Consider the following 12,373-nt stretch of genomic DNA (forward strand, 5'->3'; position numbering starts at 1 on the left):
CGCCCCGCCCCGCCGCTCCTCGCTTTCTCATTGGGCGTCTGAGACTTCACTCTGCCGCGGCTCCCCTCCCCGCCCACGGCGAGGACAAGGGGAGGCGGGGCAGGGGGCGGGGCCGCCCCGGGGCTCGGCACGTGGCCGGGGGCGGGGCGGAGGGCGCCGGGGCGGTGGCCCGGTGCGGCGGGGCCGGGAAGGGGGGGGCGGGCCGTGCCCCGGCCTGGCCTGGCCGCGGGGGAGCCCCCCTGGGCGGCGGCCCGAGCCTCTCCTACGCCGGCCAGGCCCCGCTGCCACGGCAACCGTGACGTCAGGCGAGGCGGGCGGAAGCGCGGCGGGCGGCGGCGACGGCAGCAGCAGCAGCTCGAGCGGAAGCGACGCGCTTTGCGGCAGGTCGCGCGGGAGCGGCGGCGCGGCGCGGCGCTTTGCGGCTCGGCCGGCGTGCGGCGGGATGGCGGAGGAATGGCTGGGCGAGGCGGCGGCCGCGAGCGCCAGCGAGGGCGAGGAGGAGGTGAGCGGAGCGGAGCGGGGCCGGGCTCCCCGGGCACCCCCGGCACCCCCCGCCGCTCCCCCGCAGCGCAGGGCGGCCTGGCCGCGCCGGGGGGGCCGGGGCCGGGGCGGGCGCAGGCCGGGGCCCCGCGGCGAGGCCGGGCGGTGGCGGCGGGGCAGCGGGCCGCAGGCGCTGCCGCCGGTAGCGCTGGCCGGGGCCGCGCCGTGTAACGGCGCCTGCCGCGTTGCAGGGGCAGGAGGATGGCGGGCGGCGGCACCGGCGGCTCCTGGAGGCGGTCAGCTCCCTGTCCGGCCGGAAGCGGTGAGTGCGCGGCGGCGGGGGGGCTCCCGCCGCTCGGCCCGGGGCTCTCGCCGCAGCCGCGCTGCGTTTTCTCCCCGTCGCCCCTGTGAGGCCGCCCCGGAGCGCTTTGAACGGGGGCGGGGGGGTCGCTCGGTTCCCTTCCCCGCTGGCAGCGGCTCCCCTGCCGCCGCCCCCGCAGCAGAGAGGAGGAGAGGCGCGCAGGAGCACGTGAGGAGCTCCTGGTTTGTTCTCTTTTCCGTTCCGCAGGCGGAAGCTGGCAGAGCGTACGGAGGCGAGCGTGCAGGTGTCCGAGTTCAACGTCAGCTGCAAAGGTGAAGTCCCCGGGCTCCTGCTGTCTGCCCGGGGCAGCGCTGCCCGCTGCCGGCCCGCGATCTGCCCTGGCTGCCCGCGATCTTTGGGCTGAAGGCAACCGCAGCCCCTGGTTCGGTGCTGCCGTTCCCGCGGTGACGCACGGGACCTCGCGCAGGTGCCGGGGAGAAGCTGGTTCTGTCCGAGCTCCTGCAGCCCATCCGCCCCAAATCTGCCCTGAGCGCCGTGAAGAAAGAGCTGACCAGAGTGAAGCAGAAAAAGGCGGTGGAGCTGCCGCTCAGCAAAGAGGAGGCAGAGCGGGTGAGCGGGCCTGCGCGGGCAGCAGAGCGGAGTTCTGGCCGTAGGGGTAGCGGGGTTGAGCCCCTGAGCGCCCCCCTGCTCCCCTCTGCTGCCGACAGGCTTTCTTGTTCTTTGCTTCGGCCTTTCTCTGCTCATCCTGTTCCCTTCTCGCCCCTGCCCGCAGGTCGTGAGGGAGGCTGCCTACGTCAGGACCTCCAAAGACGTGAGCAAGTGGCAGCCCGTGGTTCTGCAGAACCGGCGTGCGGAGCAGCTGGTGTTCCCGTTGAAGCAAGAGATTCCCACGGTCGTCCCCCTGGAGCAAGCGGTTTCGGCGTGGAAGGTGGGCGCTGCCGCGTGTCGGGCAGCTCCCGGGGGTCTGCTGGGGCAGCGCGGCGTCTGGCCGCGCTGGGGGGAGCGAGGGAGGCGCGAGGAAGGCCCAGCCCGTAGCCGAGCTCTGGGCAGGTGCGCGCTGGAGGTCAAAAGGGAGGTTTTCTGCATTCTTCAAGCACAGCAGGTGTGTAGATGCTCTGGGAGAGGCCAGGTAAGGCGTGAGCCGGTTCGGAGCCTGCTCTGTCCCCTCTCCTCTTTTTAGCCCCTCAGCCTCAGACACGCGGGCCCAGTTTGCCGTTCCCCAGTCTCTGGGCCAGCAGCCCTGGGCCGCTTGTGCTGAGGAGAGGAGGGGTTTGGTTTGCCAAAGCCTGTGCGCCCGTGAACCTTCATTGTGAGGAAGGGCGCTTTTGGTTTTGCGTGCGCGTTCCCGTGGGCGCGGTGCCGCTGGTAGGAGAGTCGCTGTCGTCCCCGAGAGCTCTCTCCGCTGTGCGGGTGCTCGGGCGCAGGGCGGCCCCCGCCGAGCTCCCGCCATACCCGGCCCTCGCTCTGCCCAGGGCCCCTTTCCGTCTGGCGGGATGGGGCTCGCAGCCGCCCTCGAGCTGTTGTGTGGGACCCAGCCCCCTGGGGGGGGGGCGCTGCTCTGGGCCCTCCCGTGGGCCCGCTCAGGGGCAGCAGGGAGGACGGGGAGGTCTGGGGGGCGCCGGCTCTTGTGGTTCTTCTCATCGTGGTCTTGCTGTGCCTGTTCTGTCCCAGCAGGCCCGGACGCCCCTGGAGCAGGAGATCTTTGCGCTGCTGCACAAGACGCAGCAGCCCATCACGGACCCGCTGCTGACGCCGCAGGAGGCGGCCTCGCTGCAGGCGATGAGCCTGGAGGAGGTGAGCGCTTCCCCCCGCCCCGCCCTGCCTCCGCAGGCCCCCGCCTCGGCGCCTGCCCTCACTCTGCGCTCGCGGGCAGGCCCGGCGGCGGCGGGCAGAGCTGCAGAAGGCCCGGGCCCTGCAGTCCTACTACGAAGCCAAGGCTCGGCGAGAGAAGAGGATCAAGAGCAAGAAGTAAGGCTCTGCCCGTGCTGGGCTCGGTGCGGTGGGAGAGGGCTGGGCCCTGGCTTTGGCGCTGGGGCCGACTGCCCGGCGCGTGAGCGTGGCCAAAACGCGGAGGAGCGGCCGCCCCCTGCCTCCCCGGGATCTGCCACGAACGGGGCAGCCCCCTGCCCAAAACAGCGCTGTGATCCCAGAGGTCTCAGTGCCCGCCTCTCCGCCCTGGCGCTGCAGGTACCACCGCGTGCTGAAGAGAAGCAAGAGGCGCAAGGCTCTGAAGGACTTCGAGCTGCTGCACAGGTCGGACCCCGCGGCGGCCCTGGCGCGGCTGGAGGAGCTGGAGCAGCTCAGGATGCAGGTGTGCTTTCGCGCATCTCCCCGCCGCTGGGAGGCCAGCGCTCGCGGGGGCGCTCCTTGGGATGCTTCTCTCTTCCTCTTCCCCCCAGGAGCGGATGAGCCTTAAGCACCAGAACAAGGGAAAGTGGGCCCGCTCGCGGGCCATCATGGCCAAGTACGACCTGGAGGTGAGAGCAGGGCGCCGCGGGAGGGTTTGGGTCGGGAGGGACCTTCAGGGACCACCCAGTCCAAGCCAACCTTGAACGCTTCCGGGGACGGGGGCGTCCACGGCTTCTCCGGGCAGCCCGCTCCAGCGCCTCACCGTAAAACCTTTCCTCTTTGTGTCTAACCTAAACCCGCCCTCTCGTAGCTTCAAGCAGTTGCCCCTTGTCGATCGCTGCGGGCCTCGGCACGCAGTCTCTCTCTGTCTGTCTCGTGTATTGGAAGGTCTCCAGCGCAGGCTGGGGAAGGGGGAGGCAGCTGAGGGGGGGCGAGGAGGTGGGGCTGCGTGTTTGCCCTGCGCTAGAAACCCTGCTGTCCCCTGCCAGGCGCGCAAGGCCATGCAGGAGCAGCTGGCCAGGAGCAAGGAGCTGATGCAGAAGGTGCGCGTGGAGCCACCTGAGGAGGAGCCGGGCGACGCGTCTGAGGAGGACCCGGCGTCGGTGGCCGTCCCCGCCGCCCCCGCAGGTGCCGGCGGAGCCAACCCCTGGATGCTGGGCCAGCCCAGCGGCCCAGCCGGGGAGCCTGAGGGGCAGGAGCATCTTGGAGACGTTGCAGCGCCTGGTGCTGTGGAGAGCAAGGAGGAGGAGGAGGAGGAGGAGGAGATGTCGGAGGAGATGTCGGAGGAGGAGGCTCTGCTGCAAGACTTTGCGCAGAAGCGGCACACGCGGCGGCAGCGCGCAGGGGGCCCTGCGGGACAAGGTGAGGGCGGGCAGCGCGGGCCTGCTGTGGCGCAGGGGCGGGCAAAGGAGGGCGCCCCGGGGGTGTTTGCTGCCCGCTTCACACCGCTGTCCCGACTGTTTCTCACCCGCTGCCTCACCACACAGGTGCTGGTGAGAGGGAGGCAGTTTCTGAGCTGCCGGTCAGCCCCGCGCCCCCCGTCTGTGCTGAGGAGCCGGCGAGCGCGGGCCTTGAGCGGCCTCCCCGGGCCCAGGATGAGATCCTGCTGTCCGAGCAGCCGCGCCGGGCACGGACGATGGAGGACATGGAGGCGTTGGCCTCAGAGCAGCGCGTGGCAGAGCCGGAGCAGCGCGTGGCAGAGCCGGAGCAGCGTGTGGCAGAGCCGGAGGAGCCGGCGGCCCCGAGAGCGGAGAAGCAAGCACGGCGGCAGGAGCAAGGCCAAGGTGGGGACGAGCGTCCCAGGAAACCGCCGGCCAAGAAGAAGCTGATCAGCCTGCAGGCCGTGCTGGCGGGGAAGGCGCAGGAGGTCCAGTGCCCCAGCCTGCCCGTGGTGGTGGAGGAGGAGGTGAGCAGGGCGGCGGGCGCAGGGCGGCGGGCGCAGGGCGGGCCCGTCCCGTGGCCCCGGGGCGGGGCTGGCTGCAGGGGACTGACTCCTCGCTCCGCAGGACGGGGGCGTCGACCAAAGAGGGATCATCACCGAGGCCTTTGCCGGGGACGACGTGGTCGCCGACTTCCGCCGGGAGAAGCGCAAGGCGGAGCAGGCCGCGAAGCCGCAGCCGCTGAACCTGGTGCTGCCGGGCTGGGGCGAGTGGGGAGGCACGGGCCTGAAGCCCAGCGCCAAGAAAGTCAAACGGTGAGCGCGGAAGGGCTGCAGCCGCGCGCCTCGGCCCGACTCCGGGGTCTGACGTCTCTCTTGCCCGGCAGGTTCCTGCTCAAGCCGCCCCCGGCGCCTCCCAGGAAGGACCAGCACCTGCCCCATGTCATCATCAGCGAGCAGCGCAACATCCACGCGGCAGCGCACCAGGTGGGTGACGCCCGGCCCCCGCGGGTGGCGGCAGCAAGCGCTCCAGCGCCCACGCGGGCCCAAAATGAGACCCGTTCCCAAAATGTCCCTGATCCCTGCCTGGCCGCTTCGTTTCCAGCAGGGTGATGGAGGGAGCGAGGCGCTCAGCCGGGCGGGGGCGGGAAGGGCAGTGCGTGCAGGCGCTGGCCAAGCGCGACGGAAGCAGCCCCCCGGTCGCGGGGGGAGTTTCCCCACTGCGCCATCTCCCCGCAGGTCAGCGAGCTGCCCTTCCCCTTTGAGAGGCACCAGCAGTTCGAGCAGAGCATCCGGGCGCCCGTGGGCGCCACGTGGAACACGCAGCGTGCCTTCCAGAAGCTGACCGCCCCCCGCGTCGTCACCCGGGCGGGCCACATCATCCAGCCCATCTCTGCTGAGGATGTCCCCAACGTGGCCACCGTGGCCGGCGGCGGAGCCGAGCCAGCGCTAGAAATCGTCCCCGAGCGGCAGGAGCAGCCCTTTCGCCACCCGCGCCGGAGAGCGCGATAGCTCTGTGCCTCCGCCGCTCGGACTGGGGCGGGCGCAGGAGCACGGGGAGGCTCCTGGTCCTGGCCAGCGCCTTCTACCACGTCCCCCCAATAAACGGGGCCGCGCTGTCCCCGCGGCCGGCGTGGCTGCCCACGCCGCGCCCGGGGCCGGGACAGCTGGTGCCCTCCTGCCTGTGCCTGGGTGGCTCCCGCCTGTCCTTGGGGCCCCGCGCGGGGCAGGGTGCTCGGCCTGCTGTAACGTGAACGGCTCGGCGCGCTGCGCGCAGCCCAGCCGGGGAGGGACGCGTGGGGCTGCGAGTGTGGCGAGGGGGTGGAGCAGCCGCCGGCGCTGCGCTGGGCTGGGCTTCCCCTGCCCTCTGCCTTTGCCTTTCAAACCCCTTTTTTATAAATACACTGTAACTTTTATATATTTTCTTTTTTTTTTATCTTGGCCCTGCTGCGCTGAGCCTGCCCTGGAGGCACCGCTCCGCAGCTCTGCCCGCGGCTCCCCGGTAACGTTTTCCCAGCCCTAACGAACCCTGTTAGGTGTAAAAGGGGTCCATGCGCTGCGGCTGCTGTTGTGTGCAGGCTGGGAGCCGGCTCTGCTCCGCCACAGCCCCCCTGCGCAGCCTCCCTGCGCTCTCTCTGTGGCTGAGCCCAGCCCACCCCTCGGAGGGTGACAGCGGGGTGCTGGCTGCGCCCCGTGCCGGCGCAGGGATGTGCCGGAGCCTCGGGGGGGAACAGGAGCGGGCAGGGACCTCCCGGGCCTCTACCCCTGTGCTGCGCCGGTGCCAGCCCCAGCCAAGGCGCCGGAGCTGCTGCTGGTCCCGGGAAACACGTCCCTGGCCCCGGGGCCGCCTCCCACGCTGGCACCGCAGCCGGTGTAGGGAAGCAGCCGGGAGGGTCCCCAGGGCTGGGGCAGAGCTGCCGCCGTCGCCCTTCTCCCCGCCAGTCGGGTCACGCTGGGCGAGGGGGGCGTCCCGTGGGGCTGGGGCGCAGGCACCCACGGGATTGCGAGCGGGAGCCCTGCGACTCCCCAGTTCCCACCCCAAACCCGTGCAGGGCTCTCCTGCTCCGGGTGCTGGCACCCGTCGGGCTGGGGGCTGCCGTGACCTTGCCAAGGGCCTGGCCCGGGTGTCGCTGGCCCCGCGCAGCTGCCCCGGGGAGGAGGCCAGCGCCACGGTTGCGTTGCATTAATTTACCCCAGGCAAAAAAAAAAAAAGAAAAAAAGGAAAGGAAGCAGAGAGCAGAGAGAGTTTCCGTGCCGTGACGCCGGAGAGCCCCTCACTGTGCTGTGGCCCCAGCTCGGAGCCCAGCTTCCCCCTGCCCTGAGCTGGGCTGGGACCCCCTCAGCCGCCCCAGAGCAGGAGCAACACTCCCCGCCGGGGCGAGGGTGGTACCAGGGCAGCCCCCTCCCGGGGCGCAGATCCTGCGGAGGATGGAGGCCACTGGTTCTGAACCCGGCTCAGGCCGTGGCGGAGAAGGTGGGTTCACGGCTGTCGTGAGCTGGGACCACCCGGAGCAGCAAGCAGGACCTCAGGCCGGGGGCTGCCTGACGCGGAGCTGTGGCTGGTGGCTCCCGCGGCGTGAGCGGGACGGCTTCAAGCCGCAGAGCTGATGTGCCTCATCTTGGGGGAAGTGCAGCGCTGGGCTGGGCTGGTGCTTCCAGCGCCCAGAGAGGCTCCAAAAACACAGAGCCAGCCCCCGCGGGAGCTGCTGGGGTGGGTGAGAGGGGGCACCTAGAGGCAGCCAGGCCAGCTCGCCCGCTCCAGCGCAGGCTCCTCCGGAGCCGCTGCGCTCCCGCGGCAAGGACGACGGTTGCACCTCTGACTTCCCTGCAGAAATAAAATTGCTGGGCACAGGGATGTCAGCGCTTGTTTTTTTTTTTTTTTTAATTAAAAACCAGTTGCAGGTCTGCAAACTGCTGCAGGAAAGGGGGGATGCTGGGGATGGAGCTGCGGCGGGGGGAGCCCCTTGCCCGGGGGCTGTTGTGCACCGGCGGGGCGGAAACGGGCCGGGGAGCCTCGCGGGGCCCTGGCGCGGAGCAGGCGCTGCTGCGGGCGGCTGGCTGCCGCACGGGGTGCGAGTGGGGGTACCGGGAGCTCCGGCACAGGGAAAAACCCCCCCGCTCCCCACCAGCTGCCCCCGCGGCCGCGCGGTAATCCCCAGGGAGCCATGGGGCGAGCGCGCACGCTTTCCCCCGGCCGCGCAAGCAACGCGTCCCTCGAGAGAGCTGCGGGCGGCTGCAGTTTGCTCTTACTGGCCTACTTTCCGGGCGACGTCAAAGCCGGGCTTACAGAGCCGGCAGCCTCGGCGAGGGCGGCCGAGCTGCTCCCGGTGCCAGCGGGGAGCGGTGGCTAATCCCAGCCTGGGCGGCCAGTGCGGCGCTCGGCCCAGGGCAGCACTGCGATGGGGCTGCATCTCTCCCGGCGTGGCGTGGCCGGACTGGGTGCCGTGCCGGGGACGTGGCACAGCCGCCGCCGGTGTCGCCCCCGCCGCCCCACGGAGCCGGTGCCCGAGCCCAGGGGCTCCGCCAGCCGCCAGCGCAGCCGGGCTCCAGCACCCGCCGTCCCAGGAGACCGGCGGGAGCGGAACAAAAGCAAAAGGCAGATTTAAAATCAACAAATAAAGGAACTTTTGGTGGCGTTTTTATTATTATTGACACAGGCTATAAATAACCTGTAAGAGAGTTTTCTGCGCTGTTTCCGAGGGTGAAATCTCGGCCCTCCAGCTTCCTGTGCCGTGGGACGTGAGCGCCAGCACCACGGCCACCACGGGGCCCCTGCCATCGCGGGGGGGTCCTGCACCCTCGCTCTCTGGGATCTGAGGATTTCTGTGTCTCCGACGCGTCCGGACCCTGTAGCGTAGGAAATGGCCCCGGGGTGGGAGAGGGGGTGAGCCCCCCAAAACCCAACGGAGTGGGGAGGCTCTGCTTGGCACAGTGCGGAGAGGTTGGGGTGGGGGGGGCAGATTTTGTGTTGGTATTTTCAGCACGAGAGCGCTCCCCCCCAGTTTCCCCATTCCACCTGCCCCCGTGCCGGGGATGGGGGTGGCCTGCGCTCCCTCCCCTGCTCCCCAGGACCCTGCTCAGCCTCCGGGGTGGGTCCGGGTCTCCTCCATCGCCCCACAGCCAGGGGTGCCCCGGGCCCCCAAAACCCTCCCGCCGTGGGCACCCGGTGCCCGGCCGCGCATCCCGGCCTGCACAGCCACCGCAGCCCCGTTTCCGTGGAGATGGCATCTCCCGAGCCCGCACAGCCTGAGCGGGAGGGTTTCCATGGAGATGCCGTATCCAGCACGGCACAACCTGAGCGAGAGATTTCCCCAAGATGCTGTAGCCGGGACCCTCGCACCCGCAGCGGGGCCGTTCCCGCAGAGGCGGGTGACCGGCACCCACGCGGCTCCCAGGATGGCGTGCGGTGGCACCCAGCCGCTCCTCACCCCGAGTTGGGTGACGGGCGCTGGGATGCGGGCAGCTGCTGGCTTTGTCAGTCGCTGGCGCTCGAGCAGCCTCGTCACCCATCCGGGGTGGGGACGCCGTCACGCAGCTCGCGCTGTAGTGTCACATCCCGGCTGTCCCGGCGCTGACGGGTCCCTGTGGCTCCAGCTGCCCGGGCAGGAGAGGGGGAAAGTCCTCGAGTTCCCCTGATGACTTTGTCCCAGCTGCCACCCTGCAACTCCCACAGCGACGTGCTGGGCACACCGGGGCCGGGGGGGATGCGAGGGCCGCCAGGCACGGGGCTGGACCCCCGTCCCTGGGGATGTCAGGCAGCCGAGCCCCCAGCCAGCAGCATCCCGGAGCCGGGGGCTGCCTGTCTGGGCCCCGGCAGAGCCGCAGCACCGAACACCTCCTGGGGAGAAAAGGAGGGTCCTGACGGGGCAGGTGTGGGGCACAGTGCGGGGGGAGCGGAGGCTGCACAGCCAGATGTCCTCATGGCGGGTGGCTGTGTGGTGCGGCTGCCCTGGCCGTGCTACAAAAGCAGCCTTCGCTGAAACGCAGCTACCGCAGAGGTCGCAGTCACGCGTTCCGCACGCAGCCAAATCCTCACGAAAAGCGAGCCCGAGCCGCGCAGGCGAGGAGCAAGGAGCTGGGATACACTCGTGCCTGCTTCGTGCCTGCGGGAGACGTGGGGCTGGCTCGCCCCGCGGACCCCTCCCTGCCGCGGCCCCCGCTGCGCTCCCCGCTCCCTGCCCGACCTTCTCCGGCTGCCACGTCCCGGCCCGAGCGAAGGCCGGCCCTGAGCCTCCGCGGGGGCTTCCCCGCTCACGAGTGGCGGCAGCCGGGTCCTCGCCGCATCCCTGCGGAGCGTGGCTGCGGCTCAGCCGTGGGGAGCCGCAGCCGGGAGCTGGGGGCAATGCCTGCGGCTGGGCACCGGCGGCCACGGCAGCCCTCAGCTCCTGGGGGGCCGCAGGGCCCCATGCAGCCTGGCCGTCCCCGGGGCTTCAGCGTCTCCGGGCACGGGCTGTCAGACGCAGCGTGCGTTGTGGCCGAAGACCAGCTCTCTTTGTCTCCGGTTACAGTTAGGAGCCCTCAGCTGCTCCCGAAGCCGGACCCGGGGGGCTCAGGGCTGGAGGACGGACAACGAAGGAGCCGGGGATCCGGCGCGGCAGCCTCCTGCCGCAGTCCTGGGAAAGAGGCTGGAGCGGAGCCGGGGTCCCTGCAGGTACCCCTCTCCCACCCCTGCGCACCCCACAGGGCTCCTGGCCTGTTTCCTGGGGCTCCCCTTGCACCCCAAGCTCTGCTCACCCACTGCACCCCTTTCCCCTCTGTCGCTCTCGCCCAAGCTGCCGTGTCTCCCCTCGGCTCCCGGGCACAGCACGGTGCCTCCCTGCCTCATTTCTCCGCGCGCCTCCAGCCAGTGCGGAGGCCAGTCCCCAAAAAGCCCTCTGGGGCTCGTGGGGAGGAGGGGGCCAGCTCCCAGCTCCCCGCGACACCGGCGGGAGGCCAGAAGTGAAGCAACCCAAAGCCTCAAGCGATGAAACCGCCCACCCAAGGCAGAAGCCGCGTGGTTTTGGCCCCCTTGGCTGGGTTCGGAACGTCAGCCTCCGAGCTCCTAACCGAGAGGTTCAGTTCCTCGCGCGGGAGGTGGGACTCCATCGCACGTCCCTCCTCGGTCCCAGCCGCAGGCCCCTTTGGGGGGAAGAGGGGCCGTGCGGCACAAGGGCGGGCAGCAGCCTGGCCCACCGCGTCGCCGGCGACGCTCGTGACCTTCCTGAGGAGATGGCAGCCGATCCAACAGAGTTGTCCCCTTTCAGCTGCGCCGTCAGATGCGCCGCAGAAGTGTTTGTCACCGGAGCAGGGCCGGCCCGTGGGAAGCCGAGGTCTGCAGCTGGAACTGGCGCCTCTCGCCAGGAACACCCGGGCGAGCGGCCTGCGCCGCAGACGGAGCGGCACGGGGGAGAAGGAAAAGCCCCAAGGACAAGAGAAGACCCCATGGCGACGGACGCGTGTCTGTCCTAACAGGAAGCCCCCTCCCCGGCCTCAGGGCGGGTTCCAGGGCGCAGCCCATGCTCCCAGCGATGCCCCGGCTCTGAAGCCAGACGTCCAACGCAGGGGATGAGGCGGTGGGACGCGGTGTCACCGCGAGCACGAGGTGTCACCCCCACTGCCCTTCTCCTGGCACCAGGGGCTCAGAGGCACCCGCACCGCTGAGCCCCGCCAGAGAGGGGATGGGCAGGGAGACCGACGCGGTCCCGAGAGGGGTTTGGGGTCTTGCCCCCCGCGGCCTGGCAGCGCGCGGAGCGTGCCGCGCCGTGTTAGCCAATGCGTTTCTGTTCCTGGCCTGGGGAGGGGCAAGCAATGCCCAAAAAACAGAGGGAAGGGGTGAAATGAATAAAAGGAAGAAAGAAAACAAAGCGGTAACAACAGCAGCACAGCGGCAACATCGGGTGCAGGCCAGGTCAGAGCCGAGCGCCAGAGCCCCGGTGGCGCAGGGGACAGAGGACAGCCGGATGCGGGGTCCCGGGCGCTCGGAGAGCGTTCCAGCGCTGTCGAAGCTGCGGGGGTTGGCGGGAGTCCCTCTGCCCAGGCAGGCAGCGCGGCGGAAGCGGCCCAGCGAGGCGGGGCAGTGGCCCAGGGCTGCCCGGCGCTGCCCACGGCCGGGTGGGCTCCCGGGACAGGTGGCCCTGGGATGCAGGCGAGGAGCGACGAGCCCCCAGCTCCACCCGCCGCGGGCAGCCTGGCTGCTTTCTGTCGAGAAATGACTGGTGAGCGTTCCCAGTCGTATTTTCGCAGCGCGGATCGCCAGGTAATTCATGCTGGCCTTTCTGCGAGCCAGCCTGCGACCGGCAGCCGACTAACCGCGCTCCCGAGGAGGGATGCTCCTTGTTCCCCAGGCTTTCCCGTTCCCTGGCACACCAACGCGAGCCGCGGGCTCTTTCAGCACCACCTTCTAGAGCCCCTGCGTGCCCGCTGTCCCATCCCGAAGACGCTGAGGCGTTGGCGGGTTCTAGTCCAAGCAGGAAGGAGCGGGGCGGTGTGAAAGGACGCGGCGGTGGGAACAGGGCGTCCCATCGCGCGTCCCCCGGTGCAATTCCTGCGGGGACCGGGCGAGGCCAGCCGCAGGGCCAGGCCGTTACCCAAACTGTCCGGTTCTCGTGGCACCGGGACGCAGACAAGGTTGGTCCTTATAAACCCGGGGCCGGCTGCGCGCCTACTGCGGGCTGTGCCAGCCCGGCTCCCTAACCGCCCTCCAGCCTCCGAAACGCTTCTCTGAGCACCCTCTCTGCCCGCAGCCCGGCGGGAGGCAGCAGGCAGGGGAGGGCAGGGATATAACGGAGGAGAAACGCGGAATTCCCCTCTGCGGGCAGAGATTTCCCGCTCCTGCCCTCCCTCACCTCAGCCCCTCGCGATTCCCC

At 70.5% G+C, this 12,373-nt stretch overlaps 1 protein-coding gene across 2 annotated transcripts; it reads left to right on the top strand.

Annotated features, from left to right (window-relative positions):
* The first annotated feature begins 196 nt into the window (after window positions 1-196).
* Window positions 197-5,715, top strand: UTP14A (UTP14A small subunit processome component). Of its 2 annotated transcripts, none has more exons than XM_086756532.1 (14): window positions 197-502; window positions 738-802; window positions 1,049-1,113; window positions 1,269-1,411; window positions 1,575-1,730; window positions 2,477-2,596; window positions 2,676-2,770; window positions 2,990-3,113; window positions 3,202-3,279; window positions 3,640-4,012; window positions 4,138-4,556; window positions 4,657-4,844; window positions 4,916-5,015; window positions 5,268-5,715. In XM_086756532.1, the coding sequence occupies exons 1-14, from the start codon at window positions 443-445 to the stop codon at window positions 5,538-5,540; spliced, it is 2,259 nt and encodes a 752-aa protein (XP_086612658.1). In that variant the 5' UTR covers window positions 197-442; the 3' UTR covers window positions 5,541-5,715. The 2 variants fall into 2 exon arrangements, with proteins under 2 accessions (XP_086612658.1, XP_086612657.1); XM_086756531.1 differs by having other exon boundaries at window positions 198-502; window positions 732-802.
* The last annotated feature ends 6,658 nt before the right edge of the window (window positions 5,716-12,373 follow it).

Source organism: Chlamydotis macqueenii, chromosome 11, assembly GCF_036417535.1.
Source record: "Chlamydotis macqueenii isolate bChlMac1 chromosome 11, bChlMac1.mat, whole genome shotgun sequence".
In the NCBI taxonomy this organism is placed as follows: Eukaryota; Metazoa; Chordata; class Aves; order Otidiformes; family Otididae; genus Chlamydotis; species Chlamydotis macqueenii.

Excerpts from the sequence above, each read along its gene's own strand:
- UTP14A (XM_086756531.1), top strand. The coding sequence starts at position 443 with ATGGCGGAGGAATGGCTGGGCGAGGCGGCGGCCGCGAGCGCCAGCGAG. Across the intron at positions 3,114-3,201 it reads TGGAGCAGCTCAGGATGCAG|GAGCGGATGAGCCTTAAGCA; the intron begins GTGTGCTTTCGC and ends TCTTCCCCCCAG. Across the intron at positions 3,280-3,639 it reads TGGCCAAGTACGACCTGGAG|GCGCGCAAGGCCATGCAGGA; the intron begins GTGAGAGCAGGG and ends GTCCCCTGCCAG.